The sequence below is a fragment of the Phaethon aethereus genome (genome assembly GCF_964289735.1).
Source record: "Phaethon aethereus genome assembly, chromosome: 17".
Classification (NCBI taxonomy): Eukaryota; Metazoa; Chordata; class Aves; order Phaethontiformes; family Phaethontidae; genus Phaethon; species Phaethon aethereus.
In genome coordinates this window covers 2,037,758-2,056,311 of record NC_138593.1, presented here as the reverse complement: position 1 = coordinate 2,056,311, position 18,554 = coordinate 2,037,758, and the positions used below count along the sequence as shown (strand labels likewise).

The 18,554-nt window shown below is 37.4% G+C and overlaps 1 protein-coding gene across 1 annotated transcript in view; it reads right to left on the bottom strand.

Annotated features, from left to right (window-relative positions):
* HECTD4 (HECT domain E3 ubiquitin protein ligase 4) overlaps positions 1-18,554 on the bottom strand; it is a gene marked incomplete at its 3' end in the record, with an annotated part of 74,784 nt that overhangs the window by 25,078 nt on the left and 31,152 nt on the right. The window contains exons 18-44 of the mRNA XM_082007688.1: positions 18,195-18,319; positions 16,993-17,146; positions 16,588-16,688; positions 15,261-15,459; positions 13,704-13,823; positions 12,401-12,505; positions 11,436-11,599; positions 10,828-11,061; positions 10,387-10,579; positions 10,115-10,219; positions 9,943-10,031; positions 9,207-9,382; positions 8,601-8,736; positions 8,315-8,456; positions 8,038-8,204; positions 7,278-7,424; positions 6,776-6,960; positions 6,036-6,189; positions 5,402-5,682; positions 4,910-5,099; positions 3,772-3,853; positions 2,915-3,117; positions 2,594-2,729; positions 1,739-1,921; positions 1,299-1,469; positions 726-895; positions 186-301 (exon numbers count right to left, since the gene is read on the bottom strand). Coding sequence (XP_081863814.1) covers positions 186-301; positions 726-895; positions 1,299-1,469; positions 1,739-1,921; positions 2,594-2,729; positions 2,915-3,117; positions 3,772-3,853; positions 4,910-5,099; positions 5,402-5,682; positions 6,036-6,189; positions 6,776-6,960; positions 7,278-7,424; positions 8,038-8,204; positions 8,315-8,456; positions 8,601-8,736; positions 9,207-9,382; positions 9,943-10,031; positions 10,115-10,219; positions 10,387-10,579; positions 10,828-11,061; positions 11,436-11,599; positions 12,401-12,505; positions 13,704-13,823; positions 15,261-15,459; positions 16,588-16,688; positions 16,993-17,146; positions 18,195-18,319 — 4,228 coding nt within the window. The remainder of the gene's footprint in view (positions 1-185; positions 302-725; positions 896-1,298; positions 1,470-1,738; positions 1,922-2,593; positions 2,730-2,914; positions 3,118-3,771; positions 3,854-4,909; positions 5,100-5,401; positions 5,683-6,035; positions 6,190-6,775; positions 6,961-7,277; positions 7,425-8,037; positions 8,205-8,314; positions 8,457-8,600; positions 8,737-9,206; positions 9,383-9,942; positions 10,032-10,114; positions 10,220-10,386; positions 10,580-10,827; positions 11,062-11,435; positions 11,600-12,400; positions 12,506-13,703; positions 13,824-15,260; positions 15,460-16,587; positions 16,689-16,992; positions 17,147-18,194; positions 18,320-18,554) is intronic.

Genomic DNA, 18,554 nt, shown 5'->3' with positions numbered 1-18,554 from the left:
TTACGCCTAATGTTTAAAATTATTTAGTCTGATTATTAGCTACTCTTTACGAGAAGACATGCTGTACTGTGCTAGCTATCAAACTCTAAGTAGCTGGAGGACAAAACACTGAAACTATTTTAAAAGCTGTTACATCTCTGAACTGAACACAACAATGAAGCTGCAAGAACATGTTGAATACCTACCAGGGCTGCACTCTTGTGCTACCAAATTAAGAACTTCTACAGCAGCTGGACACTGTTGAATGAATTCTTCACAGAATGAGCTGTCTTCTAACAGCTGAGCCATCACCAGGCATGCTCTTAATAGAAAAATAATACATTTAAAGCATTACAAAAGTGTACGCTGAATTCAAAGTTGTCTTTACATGTACTGAATTCAAGACTATTTTAAGAGACAGCACGCCGACTGATCTTTTTCTTTGTCTGGGTGCTCAGCTATCCATTGGAACTTCCACAATGACAGCTTTCCCCTGCTTCATAACATTTACTTATATGAAGCATTTGCTCAATGCATTGCCAGTGTTACAGGGGCACTTTATTTTTAGTGCTCATTTTAACAACATTCAGACGCTAAACGTACTTGAGGAAGAATTTTTGCATTGTCCCCTGTTTTCATATATCAGTATCAAAAGAGGAAGAAAACAAGAACCCATGCAATTTTCTTGAGCATTTGTGTATGGTATCAAAACAGACTGGGGTGCTGCACAAAAACCAGCGACTCACCTGGTTCTTATTTCAGCAAGAAGCCGGACCACTGCCATTACTGGAGTTGAGCCATCTCCTGTTGCAGGAAGTGAGGTGTGAATAGATAGACTTCCCTCCTGAGGGAGCAACATGGACTGGACTGCCTGTACTACCTTCTCAGTAATGGACAGTTTATGAAGAGGCAATGCCTGATGGTGGGGGGGCACGGTAAAAAGTTAAATTCAAGTAGTTAGTTTCTAAGAAATGAGGGTGTTTTATTACCTGGAGTTAATTCTCATTTTGTACTATCACAAAACCAGCACCAAACACCAGTCAAAAAAAGAAAAAACAGAAACAAAACTAAAAAAACCCCACACAGTATGCAATGGACATCATTAAGCACCAAAAGATGGATACCCTTGTTACTTGAATGAGAACTTAAATATAGATATTGTTAAGATACGTTTAAAATAGTGAAGCAAACTTTCCAAATAATCTTTAATCAAAGATGAAACAGACTTTTTACATGCTTTAGATTAATTGCCAGTATGCTATGACACACACAAAAGAAGTTATATTATACTGAATATTGGATTCTTAAAACTACCGTACCTCAGATCTTGGAACACAGAGCCTAGATAATGGAATAGTTAATGTGTCTGATGCTTGTGAGGTCTTTCTACTGTCTATACTGGTGGGTGGAAATTTGACCGTTGCTATACCTTCTTGTTCATTAATAGACGCCACAACTCCAATGCTTCCTGCTATTCCTTTACCCAAAACCTACAATCAAAGAAGGTCTGCATAAGACTTAAGGCTTTACCAGCAAGAAACACTGAGTGTTAAACACCACACACCAACTCAACACACAGAGCTGGGTATTTTTAGGAAACAGAATTAACACACAACAGCAGTCTCCACAGTGTTACTGAAACTGCTTCATGACCGCAGGCAATCTGCACACTGCTTCACAAGTATGCCAACGCGGGCAAAATATCGTCAAAAGCACCACTTCTCATTTAAGATACAAAATGTGAACAGCGTTGAATTACCTGAACTTCAGAACCTATTTTAATGGTCTCCTTAAAGCCACCCAGAGCACAAAGGGCAGCTACTGCCTGTCGAGCAATTCTCTGAAGTTTAGCAAGTTTCCTTCCACTGCTACTCCCATTCTCCAAAATACTCTCTGCATATTTCCCGAGTTGTGGAATGTACATCAGAGCCCGAGACAGAACCTGAAGACAGAAGCAAAAATACCAGATAGTGACTTCAAAGCAGTATTCAAACAAAAACCAACGCCCCAAGCCTCCAGCCCACACACAGTCTCAGAAGAATTATTTTTGTTCTTGAAGAGAATTATGTAACTCAGAATATTCTAAGTTCTCAGAAGTGTGAACACCATCAAAGCCGGCTCAATTCCCAAATAACTTCCAGAATCACAGAGTTACATATTTAATCTTAGCAAAAGTCTTCGCTCAAGGATTTAGCCTAAGCAACAGACTAGGTGCTACAGGATTCAGAGGAACGTAAAAGCAACCTGCTATACTTTCCAACGCACACTTTAGACCCTCAGAGGTCACGGCGAAGAGGGCTGAATAGCAAAGGTAAGATAACTCCCTAAACAAACAGCATTATTAATTACTGAAAGGATGACAGGTGAATTACAGAATGACAGCACGTTATGCAACACTGGATAATTTTTGGTTATTTATTCCGCCCTAAGACATCAGACAGATACCACCTACTAGAAAGGGCTGCTTCTATGCAGTTACACATCCTGGTTTGAAGTGTTAGAAGTAGTAAATGGGAAAGGAGTAGCTTAGGAAATTGCTAATAAAACTAAGTTCTCCTAACTACTCAAGATATGCTTGGGGTAGATTTTGATACTTAATCTTCTGTTTGCTTACTTTTTCAGCAGTTGTTGTCCATATCTGAGCTGCATTTGATTCTGGTGCCATCAACAAGCTATGTAGCAAAGCAATCACCTCTGCTGCCATGCTGTTTGCAACATGGCCACTAATGAATGGCCTCACAGGATCAGTCCTATACAGGAGAAGAAAGCAATTTGACCATTAATTTCAAAACAGAAGGAAAAGAAGCTTCAATTGTCAACAACACCACACAGCACAAAAAAGGGAAGTTTGAACAGCCGGATTATTTTCTAGAGTGCTACAAATATTTGTACCAGAAAAGCAGAATCTAGACTAACTAGAATCAAAGTGACCGACCTGGCAAGCTCAGAATTCCTCTCTCTGCAAATAGATGTTTGTGCAGTCTTCTTTTTGTCCCCAGTGGACAACCCACTAGTAGTTTCTGGATTGATGGTTTCTATGGGTGGCCCAACACTAACTATTAGACCAGACTGTGCCCACTTAGTTGCCTTTCGAAGGGCTGCAGCAGCTTCTTCAGTAATGACTTCACAGCAGCCACTCTGAAAATAAAATTGCCATATAAGACACATACGAGTGTTAGCTCTATTTGGCCGCACTATGTGATGCATTTAACTCTCCTCCCTCTGCATATGTAAAAGTACTGAAAACATATCAAAACATCCTCCTGTTTATATATTAGTCACAGTCATGAGACAAAATTCTTTCTGTTGCTTTTTCTCATCTACAAAGAGATCAGAGATCAATGTGGATTCATTGGTTTTAATACCCCATTCTTGCCTTAACAGTATAGTCTCACTTCTCTGATCAAAAAGCCACATATGAGTATTTCTGGTGCAAATACTTAAGAATATGTCTGAAAATATACATGAAAATTTTAATTTAAGTATGTGGTTTAAAATTCATACCATCAACATGCATTAAACACTTCAGGAAAGAGAATATTAAAGGGGATTAAACATGACCTATGATGGTTGGAAGAAGCATTTGCTGAAATTCTTTTTCATCACTTACCCCTGTATTTACCTCAATAACTATATAATGTTAACATTTATATATAAAGTTATCTTTCTGAACAGTTCTCTAAGTTAAACATTTAGCAAAGGGGATTTAACACCTGTAAAAAACAAGAATTTTGACTGGCCACCGATTTTTGCAAAAATGTTGAATAATTCTTCAGTTATTCCTTTTCTTACTTTTGTCATGTCTCGATCCATCTTCACCACTTTCTCCATATTGGCTCCAGTTCCTAGTCGGAATGGACGACCTTCTGAACTACTATTAAAGTGAAAATAAAACACATTAGCTTTGTTTTCACTGGTGGAAAAAACAGCTGAACTATACAGTTAAATTTAATGTATTATGTGCACTTTGAAATTATTTGAAAGCAACCCTTGCAACTGAATTGCTCAACAGTAACAAAAATACTTGATAGCTAAGGACATACCCAATTGCACTGTAATTTACAAAAGGAATTTAATACTATTGAATGTAGTCATTTGCGTAGTAATTTAACCCTTCCCTGCATCAAAAAGAAGCATCATGAAATTGGTCTTTACTGAACATAAATGCCTGAGGGCTGACTTAATCTTTCAGCTAAGAACACCCAACAGCTGTACCTTTTCATATAATTTTTAGGGCATAGGTTCAAAACCAACTTGGAGTTGGGGGAAGATGAGACAAATAGTACAAAATGCAATAGGTGGTAATGTTGGCTGTTTGATATTCAGAGATCTCAAAATCCAGGTAAGTACTAACAATACTAAAGCAGCTGTAATAGCAAGTTATTATCCAGAGTGTGCATTATTAAAAGCAATGCTTTTAAAGCCATTTTGCTTTGATAGTTCTATTTGTTAGTCCTACATAGTCTGTAATAATATAACAAGATACATTCAATTTTTCAGCTGGAGCATCATTTAAATAGCTAATTTTTCATGTGACTGTTTTCAGACAGATTAAAATGTTTTTATGTTCCTTTGCTAGTGGCTTACATGGCTTGTAAGCAATCCAAAAACAAAACGTCACACTTCATGTCCCCCTCCTCCTTTTATAAATCTGTCTGCTCTCCTCTGTTTCAGCTTTGCTGCTCTCATTGTTGCTAAATAGTCTTCTACAAAACAGAGAAGCCTAGGAAGCATTGATTTAGATTCTTTCTGCTGCTGCTTCACCACAAATTCAGTATAGTGGTACGCATTTTTATCCGGGTAACTGTATGCCAGGCATTGGCCCTATAAACCATTTTTGCATCATCTAATTATTTTGCCAGTAAATACAACAAATTGGGAAAACTGTTTGCTTTTCCATTTACTGTTATGTTTAGTGAGTTAAGATTACCTTAGTAGTGGCTGAAGGACTTCATGGGATGATTGGTCTTCCCGTTTATGAATAAAAATAGAAAGTTTACCATCCACTGCCTCACTTTCTTCTCCAGGATCTTTATCACCTTTTATGGAATTTTTAGGGCTGGCTTTTGCCAAAGTAGTATCCGGCTCAGAGGCAGTTGGAGAAAGAACTGTCTGGCATCCTTGAAGTAGAAAGGAAAAATCCAAAACAAAGAAAAACATACAGCCATGAGCTCCACCAACAAACTTTCTTGCCCTTGAAACTAATGCCAACACACCTGAGATGCATCTAAATCATCACTATGACAAACAACTCAGCCTGAGAACAGTTAAATTAAAGTCACAGAAATATCCTATCACTCAACACTGACATATCATACACCTTTTCCTACTTGAGCTTTCTGTCAATACAAAAGCTCCTTGCAGAAACATGACTTGCTTGGCAATTTCTTAAATCAGCATGACACCAAAAAGATGCTGGTACCTGGTACTACGTAATCAGCCAGCTTTGCCAACAGCAGAGAGGCAATCTTGGAGGCTGGGTCACTGGGATCATCCTGTTCACTATTCAGAGAGGGTACCGAGTAACTCCAGGGAGGCAATTCCACATTTCCACAGTCCTCAACACTCATGAGAGGCAGTGCAGCACGACACAACTGGAGGATTATAAGGACCAACTTTGGAGAAGGACGCTGATCCAAGAGAAGCGACAGAAGCTTGGACACACAGGCTGGCTGGCTTAGGATTGCTTTACCTATGTGACTCCTGAAAGGAAAAAAAAAACAAAACCAAGAGATAACAGCTTTTTTGAGGGGAGGGAGGAGAGAAAAGTTTGATGATGCTCTTGTACGTAATAAGTTAATTTGTTTTCAAGCTGTAATTTTAAAATTTCAGGGTCTGACAAAACTTTATCTGCAACAATTCTTACATAACCTGATAACACTGATTAAAGACTGATGTTGAGTAAGCATCAGCTTACAATCAGGTTTTAGAATGGTTTTGAAAGTTAACTTACCTTCACTACTGACAAAAAAACCCCCACAACCCAAAACCCCAAAAAGAACCCCCACCTGCTTTGATACATAGAAAAAAACGCTCCAGAGACAAAGCCTTAGTACCTTGACAAGTCATTAAGAAGACTGAGAACATCTTGAAGCGCGTCATTTCCTGCGGCTTGATTACCACAACACTCCGTAGCTCGTGCAAGGTGGTTGGTAAGAAGGCTAGAGACCTGACGAGCCAGACCAGAATGAACAGCTTCTGTTGAACCACCTTTAAAAGTAATGCAAGAATTGTAATTAACAAATATGAATGTACACATCTACAAATTCCTTATGCATAAACTGGAAACAGCAAAAATACTATTGTTTTGCTATAGCAAAACATTTATATATAAAATGTCTTTAATTAAAAATAAAACCTGATACCACTTCTGTGCTCCATTAGCCAATAGCCATGTGTCTACAAGTTTATGTACGTTATGGGTGAATACTAACACAGCAGAATGTACAAATGGTGACTCAGGGTCTCCTGGTTCTATGGTTATGTCTAGGCAGAACCAAGTGGCAGGCTTGAAATTACCTGCAACAAACACTCCCATGAGGAGGAAAAGCTAGAATTAAAAACAAAAACAAAAACAAAAAACAAAAAACCAAAACTAAACAGACAAAACCACCAAAACCTGAAAACCACAACAAGAAGAAAATCACCTTCTTTTCATATCCACCTTTGTGTTACAAAGCCAAACAGTACTGAAGTCATGGTGAGTGAATGTCCTATTTTAAATATATTTATAGCACTTCTCAGGCACTTGCACAATCCTAAAGTGGCAATAGAAATATAGTTCCAATGTTCCTACCTTCTTCTTTCTCCCATTCAACACACCGATTGGCTAGCACCTGGAAGGCAGCCCAAGCCATGGTGGCCACTTTCTGTTTCTTAGTCTGTTTTTCATTCGAACTGGATTCTGTCTGGCTGCTTAAACTGCAAAGCCGGTCCATAAGTTGCACCAGGCCACTACGTACCAAACATTTCTCTTCACTCCTGTATGAGAAGAGAAATTCAGGAATCTTACTTAAGCAACTTTTCAGTCACTAACAGCAGACGCAACAAAAATCCAGAACTTGCTGTTAACTCAGCAATTAATTATTTTACTTTGCAGAAAGGTAGTCCTGTCTCTCCCTTGTCCTCCCCAGATGAAATTCTGTATTCTGAGAAAATTTAACAGGATGTTCTCAGATACTCTTCATTATGAAGAAAGGGAGCATATTTATACTATATAATGCTCCTCCTTAAGGCACAACTTAATAAGGACAGCTGTACATGCCCTCCTTCCCTTTCTGAAAGGAATACTTTCATACCTTGTGTAAGGTATAGTGCATAAGAGGCCAATGCTATTTGCACAAGCAATGGGGTAGCGAGCACACAGTGAGACCACAGACGTCATAGTTTCTCCAAAAGCTTCCTGGACTTGTTCCACCATCCCGCCACACGTGAGCTCTTCAATTCTGTTGGTAGTCAGATATTTGAAATGGTAGGCTTTCTGGGTTAAATAAAATGAACAAACTTCCAAATAAAGCTTTAAAAAAAAATAATAATCAGCACATATTAAGAACTACTCAAGGAAGATTTAGAAGCAAAATTGCAAGTCAATGTTTTAATATGAAACATATGTAAATGAGATAATATGGTAGTTTTACGTCAGATGATTGAAATTTGACTGCAAACAAAATATTGACACAATATTTTGCAAATTTGGATGACAGGATAAGTAACAGCTAAATTTACCACTAATACCTTACAAACATGAATTTAGAATTAGTCAGGAGAGTAAGTGCCCTATATACATATTTGTGGACACATCATTCCAGTATGAAAGGAAAGTTCATCCACTGCCAAATAAATGCGTTTCTTAGAAGTTTCTGCCTTTTTATCCCACAAGGGCCAAAGTGATTGTTGCAAGTTTAGTTCTGCAAACCTGAGCCCTCACAGCTAGCTGCTTTCAAGGTCCCTCCCAACCCAAACTATTCTACAATTCTCAGTCTTTTTCTTGGCACAAAGCAATTTACTATCTTCTACAGAGACTGAAACATTTAATTATTTGCAGAGCAATAAACTAACCTTGGTCCTCCCTGAAGCACCATGGTCACTGGGCCTACAAGATGTGTCACACCACCAACCCGAACAGCTGCTGTCAGCAACTCTCTCATGTGCACTAGGGCTTGCTTCCTTGTATTCCCACGCCGCCACCTTGTCTGAGCAGCTAGCAGAAAACTGCTGCTGGATACCTACAAGATTTGGTGGGATTTGCTAATGAGACGCAAGCAAGACCATCTCCCTTCTTTCTGAAAGCTTGAATTTGAAAATGTAATTATTTAGCGCATTTGAAATGGCATACCGCTTGGTCAGGATTTGTTCCAATGAAAGCGAACAGTTGCCCGAGTAAGACACTGTACGTAGGTTTATCTCTGGTATCCTCAATGGTCAGTGACTGGAGAAGCGTGAAAGAGCTACTTCTGTGGCTGGTAACATGGCGGCGCCTATAAGAATATAGGATAATTGGACACAGTAGCAGTAAATAAATCAATTTAAAAATAAGTGCTATGCTTGCAAAGTTTATGAAGATTTTAACACCACAGGCCACATTACTGTAAAGCAGTTTAATGGAATAAACCGTTGTATACCTTTGACTCGATCTAGCAAACTCGATATCTTCATTACCAATCATTTCTAAGTCAGATGGTGCTGACATACTGCGGAGGAAGACGGGCTGACGGACTGCGTGAGATATCACTTTTGTTTCAGATGCTGATTTACAGGCTGCAATAATATACAATATGAAAAAATGTCACTCCTGGTGTAGGAGGTTATTTACAAACTGTTTTTAAAATCACTGTGGGCATTCCAGTGAAAGTTCTAACACAGGATGGGGAAAACACAGTCTAAGCAAGAACTTGCAGCTCAGTTCTCAGGACTTTCCTGTTTTCAGGTATAGTTTCAAGTTAGTTTTGTTTTTATTAGGTTAAGCATTTTTTTCCCAATACTACAGGATATCAAAGTTTAAATTCACATATCATGACTCAGACCTTAATTTACCATCGTTATGGCAATCAGAAAACAAAGACTTAACTTCATTTAATGCAAAAGAATTTATTTAATTTGGAAAAAATCAAAAAGGTTTAATTTAAATTTAAGTGAAAGGGGGGAAAAGGAGAAAAGGAATAAATTATCGGGGGGGGGGGGGGGCGCGGGGGAAGAAAAAAGGACAATGCTGGTAATGAGATATATACCTGGCGTCTCTGCCGGCGTACCAGATATACTTCTTGTGATACCAGACTGCGCTGCAATAGTGACATGTAGTAACAGCTCTGCTCTGTTCATCAAGCTCTTAACTAATGTTTTTGTTTTTGCTAGGGGATGAGATGTCTTCTGTACCAGTGAATTAACCTCTTGAAAAAACTTCTCCCTATAAAATAAAAATAAAAGAAGTAAACTCAATTATGTTTTAATGCCTTCTGAATTAAACTGTGAGAAAGGTTATTTTAAAGAAGACATATAGCATCAATCTATTCTATGCCGAAGTAGAAAACAGAAAGAAATTAAAGAAATAAACAAGTGATTTGTTAGTAAGTACTCATAGCTGTAGGTACTAATGTTTCTAAAAATTTCATCAGATATTGCTAGACAGGCAGGAAAGTTAAGTTTTAAAGTATTTGCATCCCTGGTTAGAAGTTCATCCAAAAGTTCCTGACCCAAAGATTGTTTTCTTTATATAGGTCTACCAGTCTTTAATGGAATTAAGAGATAAAATGTTTTCAAAACATTATCGCCAGCTTCTCTTCCACATTATTAGCATCATAGGGTACAATGAAATTCAAGTGCCTACTTCAATAAGCGTTTATGTACGTAGGCAACTTTAACCCTGCATACCTACTTTTGGAACTCACGGAAATTCCACAGCTGCTTAAAGTTGCCTATCTTTTAAGTACCTTGCCTAAACGGTACGCTCCACAGCCAGCTACTAACCTTAATGCCAGGACCACGTTCTCAAGATCACTTCCATCAAAAGAAACTTCTTTCATTGAACACAGAAGTTCTAGTTCTTTCATCTTGCTCTAAACAAAGTGAGGGAAAAGGATGAACATGTACTGAGAGAGCAGCATGAAGCATGAGCACACACAGCAGCCACAGTGCTTACCTCATTGAAATGATAATCATAAAAGAATGGGACATTGTTCTCCAGCTTCCCATGCATGGCATCATCTACCTCATTCTGCCATTTCTGCTCCAGCTCAGCCACACTCTAAAAAAGAGACACAAAAAATAACACCACAGTTGTTCATCTTAAGGAGTAGAAGAGGTTTTAAAAGAAGAAACCTGAGTACATTTTGTATTTCTGTGTTTCTAAAATGCTGCTAACACACCTTTATTCCCAAAAAAAGCCTCTTTTTGGTGTAATTTTATTTTTACCTGCAATTGTCTCTCCATGGCATTTAGCTTCTTAAAGGTCTCTCCCATAATTTTACAAAGTAAATCATATTCTTCGGCATGTTCTTCCTGATACTGGAAATTTATCAGGGACTGGAGTGCATCAACCAAATTCAAATGTTTTATCACACATGAAACTACCATCTCCTCCATTACTTCTGGCTGAATCACTTCCCTAGGGTTATAGGTAAAGCCAAACTGATTAAGCAAGAATAGTGGACAAACTTTGGCAATTCATATTTACAAATCACTAGATGCTGCATTCACAAACAAGTATTTACAGAATATTAAATGCATACCATCACACATGACACGTATGCTGCATCCGTACCATTGCTTTTTTTAGCTCACCCACTTTGGCACCAAATATTTCAAAAAATAAAAGGCAAGTTAGAAAAACAGAGCAAAACAATGACTACTTACTTTATACTAGGTCTAAATTGAGGCCGAGCACGTCCAGAAATTTCCCTGAGTTTTATCATGATTCCTGGAGGCAGCCTAATCCTAGGCAAATCAAAATAGTGTCCAACGGGAGGCACTAGAACATCAGAAGGATATGTAAATTCTCTATCTTCATCTATAGTAAGAGGCAATGGAGAAGGACTTGGTGTAAGGGCTGGAGATATTACACCATTAGCTTCCACCTGCCACTGGCACCTGGAAAAATAAATGAAAACAGATGAAAAGGGGTTTTTTTTAAAGCTTTTTTTTTTTTTTCCCCTAAAGCCCCCTCCCCCTTCAGAAAGACATTAGTCAACATTAGTCAACAACACCTTACACAGACTACGTGTTAACATCATTAAGTGTGGCTTGTACCAAGCATAGCCCAATCCTCCTCTACTTACTCTAAAGAAAACCTCTATTCTACAGAATATTTCCTTGGTTTTAGGGACCACAACTGCTGAACAAACTCTGCAGGAAAAATTATCAGAACAATCACCTTAAAACACAAGACTTGAGCACAACTATGAAAGTCAACTTCCCTCAGAAAAAACCCACACGAGAACTCAGATGAGAATATTTTTTTTTACCTTTGTAATAGTTTAGATCTTAAGAGCTCTTGACAGGTTTCTTCATCTTTGGTAATTTCTGGTCCATTGTATAATATTCGCAGCATAGAACAAGCTAACACAGAAAGGCCAAGTGCCAGGTCAACTAAGAATGGCAAGCCTCCTGACACATCCTCTGAAGACTCCTGTAGTAGGAATAGTGATAAGTTGCACTAATCTATCAACCATGAAGTCCTCCCCCAATGTATTTCAAAATAGGAGATTTTATATTTTTAGATATAATCTTGTATATAAGACATATATATATATAAAAAAAAAGATATGTCTCTTACACAGAGGTATATTGAAAAAATGCTTTAACAATTTAAAGCAATATATAAGAACAACGCAAGACAAGAAACAAGATTTAAACATTATTTTCCTGAACCAAGAAAGAAAAAAGGTAAAGGTTTTTTTGGTTCAGTCATTTTCTGGCCTGCAGGTCTGTCACCTCACAGACCTAGTCCTAGCTTCCCAGTAGTAGGATTCAAGTTTCCTTAGATCCCAGCATCCCTCCCCTCTCTTCTTTATAGGCTGGAATCATTACTCCCCTCATTAAATCTCCGATTTCCAGGTTGTTACAAGATACCTATCTCTTCAAAGAAACCCTGATCTACAAGCAGCAAGAGATCTTAAAGTGGCTTCATCCAAGTCCAGTGCCAATGACAAGAGACAGATAAGACATATTTGGTAATAACTATCTTTATAAAACCATAAGCGTGCTACAGGGTATCTCTAGCTAAGGAAGCCAAATGTCTAAAACTTAGGTCCTTTACACTGTAAAAAGATGATTGTCTTATTGCGAAAATAAGTAAACTATTACTGTTTTCAATTTCAAATGTTGACTTCCAACTTGGAAGTATATTTCTATTTGATCTGAAGAGCGTAACAGACAGCAGATAAACTGAAGCTGAACCTATCCCATGGAATCTGTCATGTTTGAGTACCTGTGCTCGAACAGTGCAAGCAAAGCCCCACATAGCTTTGTCTGGAGTGTTGTGCTCACGACCACTCCGCATTTCAAAGGAGAAGGTGACTGTATCTCCTTCCACCTTACAATTTTGACAGGAAGGGGGGGGGGGGGAGGAAAAAGAAGATACATTTAAGAATTCAGGCAAACAAACAAGCTTTTCATAAAAGTGGCTTATTTTATGGATTAATGTTTTTAGTGACAGTAATCTAAGTATTACTTTTGTCTCCAATTATATACTCTGATTTAAGATTCTCCCCTTTTTGTAAGGATATCCTTTGGTGGACAATTTGATTTTAATTTTGCTGCTGGCTAACTATAGTAAAACAAAAAAACCCCACCATAGATATAGGATCAAAAACAGAATTTATCAAGTCAGTCTGTGTTACTTGGCCTTGATTTTCAACAAAACACTTTCATTATTTGTCTGCAAGAAGCCATGCAGTAATTAACAGTTACCTTCCAGAAGGAAGGCAGACAAGCTCTTCAAGAAGAAGAAGAATGTCAAGACATTAATAGAAGAGTTTGCTAAAAGAACAGTATAAAAATCTCTGTCTGGAATTAAAAAAAAAAATAATAAAAAAAATCAGTGAAATCCCATTAATTGTGAACAATGGAGTGCTTGTCTGAAATTGCTTTCCAGTTTGTTACTTCTTGTTTTTCTTTTTGAAATGACTTTTTGTTATGTATATAAGCCCAGTTTTAGTGTGGGACAATGTAGCAGCACAAACATGTAAGAAAAAAAAAATTCATACTGCAAAATTCTTGAAATACTGAAGTTTCAAGAAATTTCATGGATTTTTCTGTCTTAGCTTTACTGCCAAAAGCATCCAATGTCATTTTAAAACCCCACACAAACGGCTGGAAAGTTGCTACATTCACTACTTGGTCACTATTTGTGGGATACTGTTAAAAAAATGCAGTCATGCCCATGGACCTTAAGAAAATACGCACAGACTCAGACTGTGCAAAAATTTCTCCTAGAAAGATATACTTAGGAGAACAGTAGAGCCTTTAGGGACCCCAGGACTGGAACATACCGATAATGCATTCCAGTAAGACACAACAAAACACGATAAGCTCGAAGAGAAGCATCACACATAATGTACAAGTTTTAAGTTATTTCCCAAGGACAAAACAGCCCACTTAAGAAGCGATCTCATCACGGATAACCGCACACTTAAAAGCTCGGACTTCATTGCTACAAGGGTTAAAATGGACTCGACAGTTTCCAAAGGGGATTTTTCTATGTGAAATATTGTTGGATTATAATACTGTACCTTTACTAAGTCTTTCGGCCAACCAGTTCCTAAGACACTACGGCTGCCATATCCCAGTGTATTGCCTCCATACTCAGCAACCTTCCTACTGTTTGTGTTAGGACCAGCATAGATCACCAACTTCAAAACATAAAATACACTGTTAGACTGTAAGAGAAAAACAAGAAAATCTAATAATAATAATAATACTTAGCACTTACACTGCGCTTTATGTTTTCAAAGCGCTTTATCAACATTAACAAATCCTCACAACAGCCCTGTGAGGTGAGTAGGCAAGTATTATTATCCCCATTTTACAGATGGGGAAACTGAGGCAGAGAGGAAATTGAGTGACTTGCCCCCGAGGTCACACAGCAAGTCAGCAGCAGAACTGGGAGCTGAAGTCAGGAGAGATCCTAACTTCCAGTCCTCATGCTGAGCTAACTAGAACATACTGCCTCTCTACTAATAAATGGATTGATCCTGCTCCCATCAAAGTTAGTATTTTGCCAGTGACTTTAGTGGGAAGGTGATAAGGCCTAAAATTTTCTGGAGGAGTTTAACCAGTAATGGGTGACATTAGTATTAAAGACACTTACAAAAAACTAATGGGAGTGAGTGTCACAGGACTTGCTCTGGGTTAAAGAACATATAGCAACAATTAGTAAGCAGCACAAGTAGCTCCCCGATTTTACAAAGTAAGCGCTATTAGTTGTGTTCTTGAAATTGAAAATATTTGTTCATATTAATCCATGTAAACAAGCCATATATCATCAGGGGAAAAAAGTAACCTTTCCAGTCCTTCCCAGTTTAAACAAAGTAGGCAGCTAGATTAAACTCTGAGAAATAAGGAAAACTGAACAACAGCAAAAATGAGAAGGAAGTCAAACTTTGACAATCGGAGCCATCATGAAATGAACTAAAAAAAAAAGGAAGTGTTGGTATGAATGGGGGGGGGGGGGGGACACGACCGGGACAACCCCCACCCTCCATACCTCTGGAGCCTACTATATTTCTCCTATTTCATAGCTACCACTACTTCTGACATCTTTTGAGGAAACTTACTAACTACAGAGCCTAGCTTTTAACAAGAGATCCTCATAACTGATAGGTTTTCAACACTGAAACAATCACTGGATATTATGTTCTGAAACAATACACAAGAAGAATTAAGAATATACTCTTTTTGGATTGTTTCTTCAAGAACAATAGAAATGAACCATGAACCATTTATCTTCATCTTCATGCCTTTTCATGTCAATAATTCTTTGTACTTTTTCCATCATTTAGCTAAGTCTAGTCTGAATGAAACTCAAGAATTCTTTTGAAAAGTTATTCACACTCATGACACACAAGAAATAACACCTCTGCATCCCTGTACTTTACAGCCTTGAAGTAAGCAGACTGTGACATTACAGTGTGCACTAATAAGCTCCTATCAACAAGAACCTCCTGCATTATCCTGATCACTGGAAATAAGGTGTCATGAAAGACAAGGGGCAGAAAAGATAAAAACAGGAAGTGCTGCTGATGGAAATATACACAAAAGAAAGAATTTCAGAATTGGCCCTTGCTTACCTTATCGTAATCATATTGTGAAGAACATCTATTGTCAAATCTAAGATATAAACAGCGGGCTCCTGGAATATGTACAGTTTCTTTAAATTTATAGTTATCCCTGACGGGATGAACTGTTTCTACAGTCTTCCCAGCAGCCCAGGGAGCAGGGATCTTCAAACCCGTAAGAAAACCTGGTTCTTCTTTCTCTTCCAACATTCTGAAATTAGAATGAAGAATTAGTCCTAAAATTCAACACACAGATTTCTACTATATTTTCAGACATCAAACTATAAAAGTACTTAAAATCACCTCTCAGTATAGATACATAGCGACACAAAAGTATTGACTCCTGATTTTAGGCATAACTGTATTAGTGAACATGCAGAACTTAAATAGCATGAACTCTGTACATTAGAAATAACTATCTCTAACCTGTAAAATCTGAACTTTTCCCTATGCTTTCCAATTTCCAAATTATGATAAACAAGTTAAATAGCACCATAAAAAAGTAAATGGTACTACATATGGAATCTAACATACAACTGGTAGCATAAAAAAATACTTCCCTCCTAGGACCGCACCCAAAACTGATTATACTGTCATAAAACAATATGCCTAGCGTTTTACTGAAGCTTGTAATTTGAAGGAGGATTGAAAATAAACTCTTCGGAGTTTTCACACAGCATGTTACATGTTATCACAAGTTGTTTAATACTACAAATTCTGCAACACTGCAAATAGATATGATAAGCATTTTTGATTTAATTTAGCTATGTGTTTCTGTTTCTAAGTAGAAGCTGTATAACCTTGAGCTCAGACACAGGATTTAAATGTAGGACTTAAAATCATTATACTTCTCTATGTAAATGCAACAATTTAATATCTTTCTATTGGCTTTAATACTGCATCTCATGCTGCCAGAGCAATTTACATTTTCTCATGATGGTCTTCCTTTGCCTAATTTATTTTAAAAGGAATATTTAGAATTAATTCCTAATGCTTGGGGTGGGGGCAGGGAGTAAACCATACCCTGTGCAAACAACCTGAAGATATTAATAATTCCATTCTACATGCAAAAAAATTTTAAAACTAATTGTCTTCTGTAAAGGCTTCTGTATCTCTCAAACAGCCTTGCAAACCATTACAGCTTTTCCTTTAAAAAAAAAAAAACCACAAAAAAGAAAAAACAAAAAGATTGCTGCTTTAAGATTATTAAAAAATTTTTTAAAAGCCACAAAAACCCACCAGATTGCTGCTTTAAGATTTATCACACAGCAATTGTCAAATGAACATTACAGCTAAGATATTTTATTCCATGAAAAGACCCAAACGTAAAGAAAGTCACCTCTCATCAGGTAACAGCTTCCCTTTCTGTTCTGACGCACCACTGGGGGAACTGTTCAGTTCTGAGAAAACTGGAGACTGAGTTTTAAGCAGCAGTGCGGTCTGTGGCACAAAATATACAGTTTTAGAAACATGTAAACAGTAAAAAATTTTAAGATCTCATTATTTAAAATATATTAACAACCACACTGTATGTTGTTATTGACAATAAATCATTACTTAGTAGCTGTTGTACCAAGTCAAATTTAATATTCAGCACTATCAGCTTTTGTAGCTGTTGAGCAATTCTTAAACTATGATCTGTGGATCACTTACTGCAGAAAGTTGACCTAGATCTGCAGCATTTTAGAACATGCATGCCACACCTTTTTTCCTTTGTAGACAATTGCTGACACAAAGGCCATACCTGACTTGTGTAAAGAACGAGCTGTACCAGCTGAGGCATCAAGGCATCAGCCATAGTTAGAGTTTGCAAATTTGGATGCATCAGAGATGTCAGTAAGACAGGAAGCAGATGACCAAGCATAGTAGCCTTCGTAATTTGCTCCAGGCCTTTTAATCTGTAAGGAGAGTCAAGGTTTACATAGCGATGACTATTTTCATAGAGTACCACTACTATTTTGAGTCATCTGTTTAATCTTGTAACAGACTGCATAAGTAGGCAATTCAAAAATTCAGGAGAGAACTTTAAAAAGAAAAAACTAAACAAAAACCATCTTAATATCTTGAAAACTTCACAATTTCTCCAAAGCGTTAGCATCCTCATCTTTGCTGTCATTTCTTATTAAACAATGACAGACCAGAAGACAGTAAATCAAGAGTTTAATAATTACTTTAAAAAATGATAAGCTCCCATGGGCATGAGATGAAAGTTCACATCAAATACAAATGTATTTGTTTAGTATGTATATCAGGCTCCTAGCACACGTAGCTCAAAATACTTTAAAAGAATCTGTATCTACAAAAATACATGAGCATGAAACCCCGTGTGAAAACATCTCAAAGGAATTGTGTATTGTCAATAAACAGAACTACTCTTGCAGGCACAGAAAAGAATAGAAACTGGAACCTGAAACACAACTGGGAGAGGGAAGTGTTTAACTAGAGAAAAGGTTCACAGCTTCTGTTTACTTCCCATTCCCAAGATGTATTTTTAAGTGGAGAGGAGATAGGGAGAGGCAAGGTGACGTTATCCAAGGAAACATGCAGGATATCATAATGACGTTCAAGACCTGGCATGGATAAAATATCTAGTCCAGCTACTAGAGATGTAATAGCCAGGAATTTAAAAATAAAAAAAATTGCTCTAGCTTACAGGAATATTCCCTTCTAACTAAATAGAGTTTGTTTCCAGTTACAATGGTATTTATGATCAGGGTAACTGACTAAAGCCTTACCAAATTATCAAGCTAGTAGTACTGACATGGAGAGTCTGATTCTAAATTCTCCAAAAAATAAGTCCTAAGCAAATGCTATAGTAAGCAACAGTACCTATACATTCAAAGCTCAAGTATGAAGTTATAACATAAAGAATAAATAATGCTAACTGTGCTTGTACAATAAGCCACAGAAAGTAACAGTTTACGGTTTTACTCATACTTCTCTTACCTTTGCTCTCTATCAGAAATGTCACTGTTTATTAGTGCTGTAGTGACTTGTTGCAGCATTTCTAAGACTTCATCACATCCTGTCAGAATTTGTGTAGCAAGAGACAAAATGCTGGTCTTTAGTTCCTAGGTACAAAAAGAATTATAGGATACTTAAATTCTTAGACAATACAAAAAAAAAAGACAACAGAACAAAATGATGGATTTCCAAATTAAAATAATGATAATGTGACCTGGCAGGCCTGCAGCAGTAGGTTCATCCAAGAGTTAAATATGATTAATGCTAAGCCCCAAAGTGCTGGGAGAAACTAGGTGCATATTTTACAGGATGCACATCCAGTTTCTAGAGGGAAGGAATCCC